The sequence below is a fragment of the Ceratosolen solmsi genome, unplaced genomic scaffold, assembly GCF_000503995.2.
Source record: "Ceratosolen solmsi marchali unplaced genomic scaffold, CerSol_1.0 scaffold57, whole genome shotgun sequence".
Classification (NCBI taxonomy): Eukaryota; Metazoa; Arthropoda; class Insecta; order Hymenoptera; family Agaonidae; genus Ceratosolen; species Ceratosolen solmsi.
In genome coordinates this window covers 228,904-242,409 of record NW_011948427.1, presented here as the reverse complement: position 1 = coordinate 242,409, position 13,506 = coordinate 228,904, and the positions used below count along the sequence as shown (strand labels likewise).

Below are 13,506 nucleotides of genomic sequence, written 5' to 3'. Positions count from 1 at the left end.
CTTTGTAACGTTCTATATATTAAAAATAATATTACAAAATATCAGCATATTTTTCCTGATAACTGCAATTTTGACATAAAGTGTATATTTAAGTCTATTAAAAATTCTAACCAATTGCTTTATACAAAAATATCTGAATATTATCTGATCTGACATATGCTGTAACACATTTTTTTAACTCAAAATACTTTTCACTAGGCTAGCATTTTATGGAATGATAGATAAAATATATTTTATGGAAGTACATGATTCAACATTAATGGCATTTTTCTAATTAGCAATACATAAAAATTTATAAAAATAGCTAAATAATATTATCTCCATTTCACTAACTACTTTTAAGATAATAAAAAATTTTAATATGCAAACATTTTCAAATATAGTTCCAAAGTAATGAAAATGTACGATAAAACAATAAGTTTTTATCTTTTCACATATACTCTAATTTCTTAATTTTTAATATATATAAAATTGCGATTACCAGTTATCTATTTAATACATTGCAACTTTTTTAAAACTATCTTTTAAACCATTTATCTAATTAAAACATTAGATAAATTATTTTCAAAAATTATATGATATAAAGTTTATGAATTGAGAGCATTAGTTTGAGATTGAGAAGGAAATAATGAATTATAACTTGGTGGTAAATCTTTATCTTGAACAGGTAATGAAACAGCTACTTCTAACGTAGAAGTTGTAGGTATATATGGTGCATTAGGTAAATTGGAAATACTGTGTTCACCATGTTCCATTGGTAATCCAGATATACTTATTATACTAGATGGTCCTGCACAATCAGGTGACCAACAGAATTTTTTGTGCCTTCTACAAATCCATAAGCACATGATAAATATAATAAAGCACAGAAATATAGTAGTCACAGCACTGACAGTCACTTTAGTTCCAGTTCCATCACTCACTATCTGATTTTCAATATTGGTACAATTACTTTCATCAAAGCATATTGAACTAGCACAATTTATAAAACCATCACAAATAAAATTGTCATTAATACATACAGATGTTGAACTTGACCAAAAATGTGTTTTAGGTTCTAAATTCTTACAGTCTAAAAAATACATAAAATCCTTTATATGATTAATCATTATAGAGTAATATTACATACCTTTATTTTGTTTATAAGGAGTATATATAATTATTAAGTCAAGTGACTGTCCTGAAATTAATGGCTGCCTTGAAATATATATTTCAGTTGTTATTTTTCCTTGTTCACTATTTTCCTCAAACTTTTTTTCTGCATATTCTATTCTTTTCTGATAATCTATATTCATATTTGTTATATAACGTTTATAACCATTATCATTTTCTAATTCGCCACAATACTTATCTGATTCATTACCATTTTCTTTTATAAACTAAAATAATAATTATTCTAAATTAAAATGATAAATATTAATATTAATAAAACAAATATATTTAATTTCTTAAACATTATTTATTTTAAGTTAAAAACATAATTTATTTTTTACACTTTCTTTAAAGTGTTTTCTAAAAATTAAAACTTTGATAATATGAACATTTCTGATATTTATTAACAAATTACGTAATAAATCAATTATTTTTATATAAATATTTAATTTAATTATTATATTATAAATAGAAATAATATAATTTTAAAAATATTTTACATCTAATTTATCTATAATTTAATTTCAAAGTGAATAAAATAGATAACAGAAAATAAATAAAAGAAAAAAAGAAAATAATTACTCTGACATAATCCAAACATTCCGATCCATTGCCTCGAAGTGACATTCTTTGAATAACAGCAAATAGGCTTTCCCCTTTAGTTGCTTTAATTTTGAATTTACAATGTTTGTTGTACATAACTTGCCAACTATCAAAAATATGTGAAGGTTTTACCATAATAGCAGAATTCTTGTTTTTCTTTAGAATTTCCACAGTTTCGACTTTTTCATTTAATGGATTACAAATTGCAGCGTTGTCCAAACCAACTATCAAAAACACAAATAAAAATGAATTTTAAGAAATATTAGAAAGTATAGAAAATATTTTTAGAAACTACAATATAATCTTAAGATAATAAAATTATTTTTCTTACTTTCGATGTAGAATTTTGAAGAGTCTAATTCTGCAACAGTATCCACAAGAAAAAGAAAGACGAAATAAATGAATTTTGCTGTTGAGAAGTCAACCATCTTGAATCAACTGTCACAATTATCAAAAGTTAGCAAATTATGCTTAGAAGTTGTATATGAATATAAAATAAACCTACTAATTAATAAAAAGAGTTAAAAAAGAAATATTACAAAAAACTATTATTTATTATTAAACATTATTAACTGGAATATATTTAAAGAATAATATTTTCGTTTAAAAGTGCGGGAAGTTTACATTTTGTATCTTTGTATATCAATTTGTCGAAAGAATTCTTGTCTTACGAGATGCTATTATTTATTCAAAATGATATTTTTTTATGTATTAATGAATTCTTTCTGATTGTTTAACATTTTAACTATATCAAAAAAAATTTTTGAAAACGATAAAATATATACTTCACTTGTACATTTTCGTTTAAGCAACCAAAACAATGTTTTAACTGCTACCTCCAGGTAAAACTAATAAATTATATTTCTTTTTCTTACTAATATTAAAGCATTATTATACGATTGTTGAAAATATAATTATCTATAGGAATCTCATGAAATATGTAAACATGTACTGTTTGAATTATAATTAATAATTAAAAGTGTGAATTTCTGCACTCAAAATGGAATACAGGTAAATTGTTTGCAAAATAATAAAATAATTATAGAAAAGCTTAAAACTTTAATTTTTTAATTACATAGAATTTTAATATAACTATATTTTCTATTTTTTCAAGATAGTAACCAGAAATACCTTTTATTCGTTTAATATTATTTAATATTATATTTTAATTCAGTAGTTATTTGTTATATAAAAAGTTATAATGTAAATAATTAAATGTTATTAAATTATTTCTAGTAATGAAAGCTATTCAAATATTAAATGCTTTAAACTTAATTTTGGTGAAGTAGAAGTAGGAGTTACAAAAATTGAGTCAATTAAAATTGTTAATCAAAGTAATGTAAGTAATTATGTATATTTTTATAGATAACGACAATGTTATATAACTTTTTAAAATAAAATATTCTTAATTTAATATTTTTGATTTATGAAAAATTATATAAAATAATTTATGAATTAAATATAACTCATTTTAATATAGTACCTATTTCTAATTATAACAGAAACTGTAAAATATAAAATTATTATTAAATGTTTTATTTATTAGGAAAAACAAACATATGTTATGCAAAGGGATTCAATAAGTAATCCATTAGATTGTGTATTTCACATTGTAGAATGTACTTGGACATTATCAGCTAATGAATCTTTCATCTGTGATGTCAGTTATAGACCTATTTTACCGAATCGAAAATATATTGATTATTTTTTTATAACAGATACTTACCAGTGTTGTTGTAAAGTCATAGCTGAAGGATATTGTATAGGTATAATGTCAATATTTTTCAACTATTCAATCAAATTAAGTAAAAGCATTGTTTTGTGTCCTTTATAAAATTTTTTAAAGATGTTGAATATATATGTACCAATTTAATATTTGTTAAAATATTAATATTGAAAATTAATTTTAGGCCCAAAAGTAACTAGTTCTAAAAGCAGATTAATAATGGTTCATGGAAATGAATTTTGCAAAACTACACAAAAAATTAAATTAATAAATCACTCAAATATTTCTGCAAAATTTATGTTTGATACTGATCTTGTACAATGTCCTTTTAAAATTAATGAAATTAGTGGAACTATAAAAGCATTATCTAGTAAGTGTTTTACTATTTCATTTGAACCTACGGATGTTGGAATTTATAAATATCATTTGCCTTGTCTCATTTTAGATCAAGTAAGTTGTAGATTACATAGAATATTTTTTAATGAAAATTTAATAATCTAAAAAATATTTTGGTTCTATTACTTAAAAAAAATATGAAATATAAATACTGCATATTTCAATATAATTTTTCAATCATTAAACTTTAATTATATTATTTTTTAATATATATTTGAAAAAATATTTTAATTTACTGAATAAAATAGTGATAATGAATAATGAATAAAATAGTGATACTGAATAATAATAGCTTTTAGTGAAACCATAAATTTACTACGATAATCAATTTTTTTAATTTTAAACTAGAAATTTTATACTACCGATTTAGTTTTAGAACTACTAGTATCTGATAATAGAATTATTTCTTTCAGAATCCAATTATATTAGAATTATATGGTTTATGTTATTATGATTCAGATAAATCTTATGTTGAGTCTTTTTATTCAAAAATTAAGAATATTAATGAACTCGATATCACAAATAATTTTCAAAATTATATGAGCGATTTTACATCTGTAATTAAAAATAATGCACCTGCGATTTCATTATCTTTAAGTTATATAGATTTTGGACAAGCAAAAATTGGTAATATACATTTTGGAAAAAGAAGTTCTCAAACTGTTTGTTTAAGTAATCAAAATAAATATGATGTCATAGTCTTATGGGAAAAAGGTATTTTTCAATTTTGATTCACAAATGAACTTAATAAATATCAGTGCAAACTAAACATTTTATCGTAATCTGTAGAATTTGCATTTTATATTAATAATAATAAAATTTGTACCCTTTTACAATTTATGTACTTATTTAGTTCATTTATTATTGAAATTCTTTAAATGAACAGATACATCAAAGACATTCAGCATTCATCCTCAAAAAACAAAATTATGTAGTAATCAATCAATCATTTTTGAAGTCCGATTTGATCCAGTAAATATGCAATGTGCTTATTCAAAAGATTTAATAGCACGTATATTTCGAGTTCCTTATTATATAACAAATCCTCAAATATCTAACGACTTACTAATGAGTGTAATTCCTGAATTCCTTTCCATTCGTCTTATTGGTAACATTAAAATTTTCCTTGTATTAAAAATTTTTTGTGCAATATATACTTATTATTAATTTGATGATATTTAAGGTCATACTTACAGTAATAATTCTTATATTTCCATATACCAATACGAAATGCCAAAAACAGTAACAATGCCTGCTTGTATTCCTTCTTCACCTGTATATACAACATTTATAATCAGAAATTTTGGACACCAATCACTTCTGTTTTGTTTTATTTCTCCTACTATTAGTCATTACACCATTAAACCAATGGCTGGAGTTATTAATCAGTAAGCTATAAATTACATACATCTAATTAGTAAAATAATATAGTAAATTTCGTTTTTATTATACCACTTTTACAAAATTATTTTAATTTTTTTCTGAATTACGTATATATTAAAAGAATGTAACAAATATATATTTATAATAATTGAGACTTGTATTAGTGTTATTACTATAAGAAAATCTTGAAATAACTTTATTTACTACGATAAATAATACTCAATTTAAATTACAATTAATTTTTACTATTTGTATTTGCACAATGTTTCTAAAACTGATAATACGTTTGCCTTAATTAAGTTTTATAAACAGATGATTGATTTGTCTATTTCATAAACTAACAAAATAAATCAATTTTATTAAGATTGTCATTATTATATTAACGATTAAATCTTTTTGAGATATATTTAATTATGTCTTTATTTTAACGGCCAATGTGAGATTGAAAAATTCGTTAATAGATAATCTTATAAGCGTAGTTCAGATTAATGATAAATCTGATAAAAGAAAATTAGCATATATTTGTAAACAATATATTTTTAAATAAAAATATATGCAAAATATAGTCAAGTATAACAAATACACATTGTAGCCAAAAAGAATATCAATTAATTGCCGTCCAGCTATTTCCTGAAGTTGAGAGCGATAAAGCGTATGTCGAACGTTGGGCGTTGCGATTAAACGGAAACATTAAAAACGAAATATATATTGATTTTCATGGTTATGCCGAAGAAGCAAATCTCTCTCTCGGCGGTGATTATTCGATAATTTTTAATCCAGTACATATAAACTGTGAAAAAAGGCAACCGGTATGCATACGCAACCCAACGCGACATCGTATAAGGTAAGATTATATATTAGCACAGTATAAATTGATAAATTTTTTTTAATAATAAATCGATGTAAATATTAAATTTGAATTACATAAACATTATGAAATAAATCTCATTGATATTCTATAAATACCATAAATAATTATAAAAAGTTTATATTTTTTTAAATTACTGTTTTATTTTTTCAGAGATCTAATTGAAGAAATAAATATATAAACGTATATAATGTAAAAGTAAAAAAATTCGAATTAAATTAAAAAATGATATTAAAAATTGTTTATATTCGATTTGAAATAAAATTATAAAAAATTATATACAAAACATTTAAACCCTATTACATAAGTTAATTGGTGAAATTAGAATTTTTTATTTATTATAAATAACACTTATAATTTGATGATTCAGCATTAGAAATAATTTGTTTACATGAATTATCTTGTTAAACAATTACATCGTCACATTTCTTACTACTAATTAATTCTCTCTTGCAACTTGCAGTGTAATTGCATTACACCTAATAAACTTACTACTGCTTCCATAATTATTAAAAGACTAGTCCTTTATTCCACGTAATCAAATTGAAAATTAAAATAATATTATTTAAAACTCATTTCAAATTATTTAAATAAAATATTTTCCAAGCTTATAACTTTTTAAATCTTTTTTCTGTTAATATTAGCAAAAAATATTTACAGAAAAACAACTTTTAAAAAATTAGTGTAGGTAACTTTTTTCGTAATATATTTAATAAATATGAAGTTTTAAAATAAACTATATATATACCTGTTAATGCAAAAACTATCATATTAACTAAATTGTATAAGATTGGAAACATTTATATTTTTAATAATGACTATTAACATATTCATTATATTATATTTCATATAAATTTTCTGATACATATATCATAAGGCATAAATATAGCTATAGATTTTAAAATAAAATTTATAATCATTGTTCGAATATTATTAAATTTTAAATAAATTTTAAGATACTTAAATTAATGAAAATATTTAAAATTTTTAATTTTAGTTTTATTCATGATAAAAAATGTATAAGTACTATTTACAAAATATTTTTAAATAAGGTATATTAAGTAAATCTAATGATAAGAATTTATTTCATAAAATTATTATAATATACTACTATATTTTACGTTGAAGTACTATTTTTGTTTTTAATACTTTAACAAAAATTATGATGCATTAACTATTTTGTATGTGAGTCATGTATTGAATAAATATTTAAAATTAACTATATAGAATATTTACAATACTTTTTAACGTTTTTAGATTCGAATATTTAATATGCGACTTTCCAAAGGAATTACAAATCGAACAAACGAATGGAGTTTTAAATCCAAATGAAACAACTTTTCATAATTTCATTTTTAGGCCTGACAAATTAAAAAATTACAACTTTGATATCCGTTGTCGATTGAACACTGAAATTAGTAATAAACATTCCATTATTAAAATTGATATTTCTGGACAAAGTACTGAAGGTTTTCTCATAGTAAATGAATTTATTAAATAAACTTATATTTAATTCATTTTTATAGAGGAAAATAATATAATAATATCAATATAAACAATATGTGCATTCGATATATACGATAAAAGAAACAAGTAGTATAACAATGTTTTTGTAGAAGAAAATTTTTTAATTGTTTATAAATGCTAAAAATTGATTAATTTTAGTTTTATAAAAAAAACTGTCTTAATTTATTAATTGACAAATTATATATTAATTATAAACATTGTAGTAACTGAGGAAAATGATAATAAGGAATAGAAAATAATAATTGATAGAGCATTAAACATACTTCGAATCAATACATTTGTACACAAAATTATGTATTATAACATTAAATAATATCCTTTTAATATTCATTTTTAAAATTGTAGTTAAAAATATGTTTATCAATATGTACTAATAATTATGGCAAGTTACATAATCCCTTAATAAATTTAAAGGAATATAATCAATTAATATTTATTATCTCTAAAATGTTATAAAAAACTACATTATTTTATCTATTTAAAAAGGCAATTCCAGAATATCTGAATGTGGGCGAAGTAGGATATGAAGAGTCTTGTGAAATGAAATTTAAAATTTTTAACTTCAGTTCCGTGACAATACATTTTTTATTGATATGTGACTTCACAAGCAGCATACATATATTTAAAAATTCAATAATCGATATCAATGTTTTGCCATCATGTGGTACAATCAGTCCAGGAAAAGGAAAAGAAATTAAAGTTTTTTTAATTCCTAGACAACCAGGATTTCATGATTTAACTATAAAGTATTTCACTAAAACAAATTATTTAATAGATAATTCCAAATCTCTAACGGAATCCAAAGTTCTTTGTAAACTTACCTATACATGTTACTTACCTACGTTACAGGTATATTTAATTATTAATTTTTAATTTAAAGGCTGATTGAATAATTATATTATATCAATATAAGTTATTTTACAATTTATTTTAGATCAAAGATTTGTTGTATCAAGCTGAAACAAATAAAGAAATTAGTAAAATTTTCCTTTGGAAATCTTTATCTATCGATCAGTAAGCAAATATTTATTTAATTTATTATATTTCCATGATAAATAATAATAATAATATAATAATAATTTTTATTATATCTAATTTAATCTAATAAATTCTATTTTATATTCTTCTTTATATGTATACTTCTATATTCCAGTAATTTTTAATTCGATTGTTTAATACAAATAAAAAATGTGATATTTTAAAGAAAAATGAAAAATATATAATCAAATATGTCTTGATTATCAAACACATGAATTTAAAAATTTAAGTTTAATTAAAATTTATGCGGATACAAATTTAATTACTATACAATACTAAAATATTATTATTATTAGTTTCAATAAAGCATTAAAAAATTTATTACCACTACAAGAAATTACAATAGACATGGTTATACCCTTGGTTACGCTAAATGAACATGAAAAGTTCATTGTTAAACTTTTAGTGGTGAATTTAAATCCACTTAAAGCTTCTTGGTATTTTAAGCAAAAAAAAACATGTTTGTGTAAAGAACAAACTAAAAAAAAAAAATATTTGAAAAACCAAAACTCAGATAAAAATTGTGTTTATTGTATCCATGATCAGTCATTTATAATTTATCCTACAAATTTAACATTAATGGTATGATTTTTATAAACAAATTTATAATTATATAATTTTCCATATATTTATTATAAATAATCTTATTAGAAAAATGAGACTGGTATTCTTACGATTATAATTAACAATATCTTGCCATCCTATGGCATATTGTGGGATTTAAATATTGGAGAAGAAAGACATATTATTTTGAATATAAAGCTTGAGACATCCATAATTTTGTCTGGTCCACGTTTAAAATTTAATAATATATTTATTGGAAAAAGTACTTATATGCATTATCAGGTTGCTATGCGCGTTTTTTTTTAAATTAACAATCCTATATTAATCACATTTTTATCAGAAATTTTTATATTTGTATAAAGTAATCGATTCAAAACATTTTCAGGCAGTGTGGCTATATAATAATAGTGAATATGAAAACATTTATATGATTGAAATGAAAAATATACTTTTATTTAATAAAAACAATTATGGAAAAATATTTACATGCTTAAATCCACAAGGTATTATTCTTGGATATGCCCGTAAACCTGTACTCTTTGGATTTCGCCCTAATAAATTTGGGAAATATAATGTTAGTTATTTATTAATAATAGTTATGTATGAAAATGAAGTACTAATATTCTATACGCCTTTATGCCATTTTAATTTTCTGGAAATAAAATCAATACCTTTTATTTTTTATGATGTGTAACTGAAAAATATTATCTAATAATTTTATATATTAGTATATATATGACATGAACTGATTTAAATATTTTGACCTGAATATTATTGTATTCCTATCTGTATGTTTCATTTTTTTCTTATTTCTTTACACCTTAATTCAGCATCAGTAATTGGGTTTATCATTGTTACTAAAAAATGTTCACTAACTTAGTTCAAAACCAAATTTTAACTTAAAAATACCTACTTTTTATACCTCTAGTATTATTTTTTAAACACAAATGTACATATTTTTTTATAAATACCGTGCGATACTTTACTTACTCTAATGTACAATTAAAGTAACGAATTTCTAAAAGAAGATTTTGTAATACGAATTGTTTTCATTTTTTAATATCAAGTTCACCGAGTTGATATGAACTAATTGAATCTATTATTTCTAATCAAAAAGATAAAAATAAGTTTTTGTAAACTTAGAAGATAAAATCTAATAACATTTCTGAAATCTCTATAATAAATAATAATACATCATATTGTCTTATATAAAAACTGAACTTTGAAACTGAAAATTATTTTTACGGTTACAAATGTATGGACCTTATAACAACAAATCTTAAATGGGCAGATATTTCATACCGTGCTAATTTAACGTTCGCCTTAATCGTATATATATTTATTTATTTACATTATCAAATAGTGTACTTTAAAATATATATTATTTATATGATTATTTATTTAAAATATTCTGTATTTGTTACATTTTTTAATATTCTGTTTATACAGGAAAATTTATGCATCAATAGATAATTAAACGAGTACGTAACAAAAATGAAAATGTCGGTAAATTAGTTATAAATATTTATAATTTATAATTTCAATGAATAAATTAAGTATATGCTGATAATAAAAAAACAACATTCATATGGTTTCACAATTAACATACGTTATAAATATATTGTGCAATAGATTACTATATTTTATTTCATATTACATAGTTATTAAACTATATTAATATAATATTAAAAGAATACATTATATTATAATTACAATTATAATATGATAATATCATTAATATTTTACATCAATTTATTATACACCCATAACTATACGTGTTGTATTATTAGTTTATTATGCGTTAAATTGCCAATTAAACAATAAAGTATTTATATTATTAATTAAAAATTTTATATACTACAAAATTGTTGTTAAAATAACAATAAATATTTAATTTTATTTTTAACAGATAACTGTTCTCGTAAAGGTAGGCGAATGTGAATCAATGCTTAATATAGAAGCTGAATCTACATGTGTCCCAAAACAAATATTTGATAATAACCAAACATGTCCACTTTCCGATATATTTAGTGCTCCAGAAATTATTATCTATTTTAGTAAACATTGTGCTATATTACCTCCATTATCGACTCATGGAAAAATAATTAAAATTTTTATGATTCAAAATCATCATCAACAAAACACATTTTATTTTCAATGGAAAAAGTACATTTATCTATTGTATAATATTTTTAATATAATATATATATATATATAAATTAATTTATTTATATTTATATTTTTTTATTATACATAATTATTACAAAGAAATATGAATAATTGTTATTATATTATTTTATATTATCACAATTAGCTGTTAGGTTTTATGTATTCTTCAAAAATATTTATATTACATTCAATACATATTATATTATTATTGTATTATATTTAATTTTAATTCAATCTTTAACTATTTTATAATTTATAAATGATTATTTCGTATTTATAAGTTAAATATATAGATTAACTTTTTGGATCGTGAAAATACTAATTTTTTTAGTTATGAACTGCCAGGATTCGTAAAAATTAATATAGAACCTGAAAGTGGTTTGATACAACCACAGAGTTTAATAACATTTTTCATTAAATTAATTATTGGATTTTATGAATATTCATTGGATATTGATTTATTCTGTGATTTTTTGGATGTTAGCGAACGTCGTTGTATTGAAAAAAAAAAAATTAAAAAGAATATTATAAAACAAGTGGAAAGTGAATTTTCTATGACTAAACCAGGTCTAATCAATCCGGTGCAGTATTTATATGCTTATAAAAAATTATAACATTACTATTGTTTATTACTGTTGAAAAACATTATATAATTAATAATAAAAATTTTATAATTTTTTAAAAATAGAACGTAGCATCTTTAAAAACAATAAAAAAGCCAACGAGATTCTGTAAAACATTAACATTGAAAATGGAAACTTATTATTCGGAAATTATGGATCAAATAATTGATTTAACGCAACAACTGCAACATATACCAACTGAAGAAATAATGCAAAAATTGAATTCTTATGAAAATAATTTTACTTTAGATATTATTACTATGTCTCAAATTTTTGAATGTATAATTTGGTTAGTTTTCTTTTTATATATTTAATTAAAATAAAATAACGAATATTTCATGAATACTTTTAATTTGATAATATATATAAACTTTGTACATATTTAGAATTTTATTAATTTTTTACTTTATATGTTTCCATTTACACGTTAGTCACAGTAACATATTTAGAACTATTAGATATATTAATTTTATGGACAAGATATCATAATAAATAATCAGATAAAAATGATATCCTTTAATTAAAATAATGTCTTATTTTTGTTAATTAATTTTTATTTTCTATGTAACAATAAAAATGAGATCAATATATTATCAGATTTTGATAAGTATTCCAAGACATTTTAAATGTATCTTTCTGTATTTAACAAATTCAAAAATTAATTATATACTTAATTAGTTTTTTATAGTTTACAAGACCGTACAAAATTATAGTATATTTTTATTTTTAATGTTTATTTACATACATGTTATACATGCATATGTGCATTAAAAACTAATCAGAAATGTTATATATTTAATAGGGACATTATTAACAGTCAATCTTTTCAACATATTATAAAAGAAAATTTGAATGTGGTGCATAAGCTAAAATATTCTCAGTTCTCGGTAAATATTATAGAAAGAAAACATCAATTAGAAAGAAATAATATAACACTATCAAAATTATATCTTGAAGACATATTGCATACAGTAACTAATATTTTCTATTTAATTACATTATATAGACACATATTTTTATTTTAATATGTTATTTAATACATTAATATTTAATCTTTATAATTTGAATTTAATAGATAATATGTATGATTGTTCACGAAGAATTTAATCTTGGAATTGCTCATTTCTCACATCCTCCTGATGTTAGACAGATATATGAAAAAATAAATACAGAATCTCATGATTACTTAACTGGTTATAAATAAAATTAGAAATAACTTTTTATATCATAATGTATTTATATAATTTAAGACAAATTAATTTTTGTATGTAATAAAAAGAATTTTTAATTTATATTTAATTATGAATAATATAACTAAACTTTATTAAACAAACAGTGAATGCGCAGAATCGCGTGATTAAGTTGAACCTCGTGTTGCTGATATTAATTTCTAAGATAAATTTGAAAGGCCGTTAATTCTAATAAGTAAATTGGTTCTAATTTATTTATTTACAAAT

General features: G+C 21.0%; 2 protein-coding genes across 2 annotated transcripts; one reads left to right on the top strand and one right to left on the bottom strand.

Annotated features, from left to right (window-relative positions):
- Nucleotides 1-587: 587 nt before the first annotated feature.
- Nucleotides 588-2,260, bottom strand: LOC105363377 (uncharacterized). Its single transcript, XM_011501044.1, has 4 exons — nt 2,087-2,260; nt 1,735-1,979; nt 1,130-1,379; nt 588-1,072 (listed from the first exon to the last, which is right to left on the bottom strand). The coding sequence occupies exons 1-4, from the start codon at nt 2,181-2,183 to the stop codon at nt 588-590; spliced, it is 1,077 nt and encodes a 358-aa protein (XP_011499346.1). The 5' UTR covers nt 2,184-2,260.
- Nucleotides 2,261-2,683: 423 nt separating this feature from the next.
- Nucleotides 2,684-13,253, top strand: LOC105363520 (coiled-coil domain-containing protein 108). Its single transcript, XM_011501250.1, has 20 exons — nt 2,684-2,766; nt 2,992-3,094; nt 3,302-3,521; nt 3,666-3,931; nt 4,291-4,591; nt 4,764-4,985; nt 5,061-5,265; nt 5,853-6,104; nt 7,386-7,608; nt 8,142-8,504; nt 8,590-8,669; nt 8,990-9,275; nt 9,345-9,539; nt 9,643-9,831; nt 11,167-11,423; nt 11,758-12,007; nt 12,115-12,258; nt 12,310-12,338; nt 12,852-13,020; nt 13,125-13,253. Exons 1-20 carry the CDS (start codon nt 2,756-2,758, stop codon nt 13,251-13,253), a joined length of 3,894 nt encoding a protein of 1,297 aa, XP_011499552.1. The 5' UTR covers nt 2,684-2,755.
- Nucleotides 13,254-13,506: the final 253 nt, after the last annotated feature.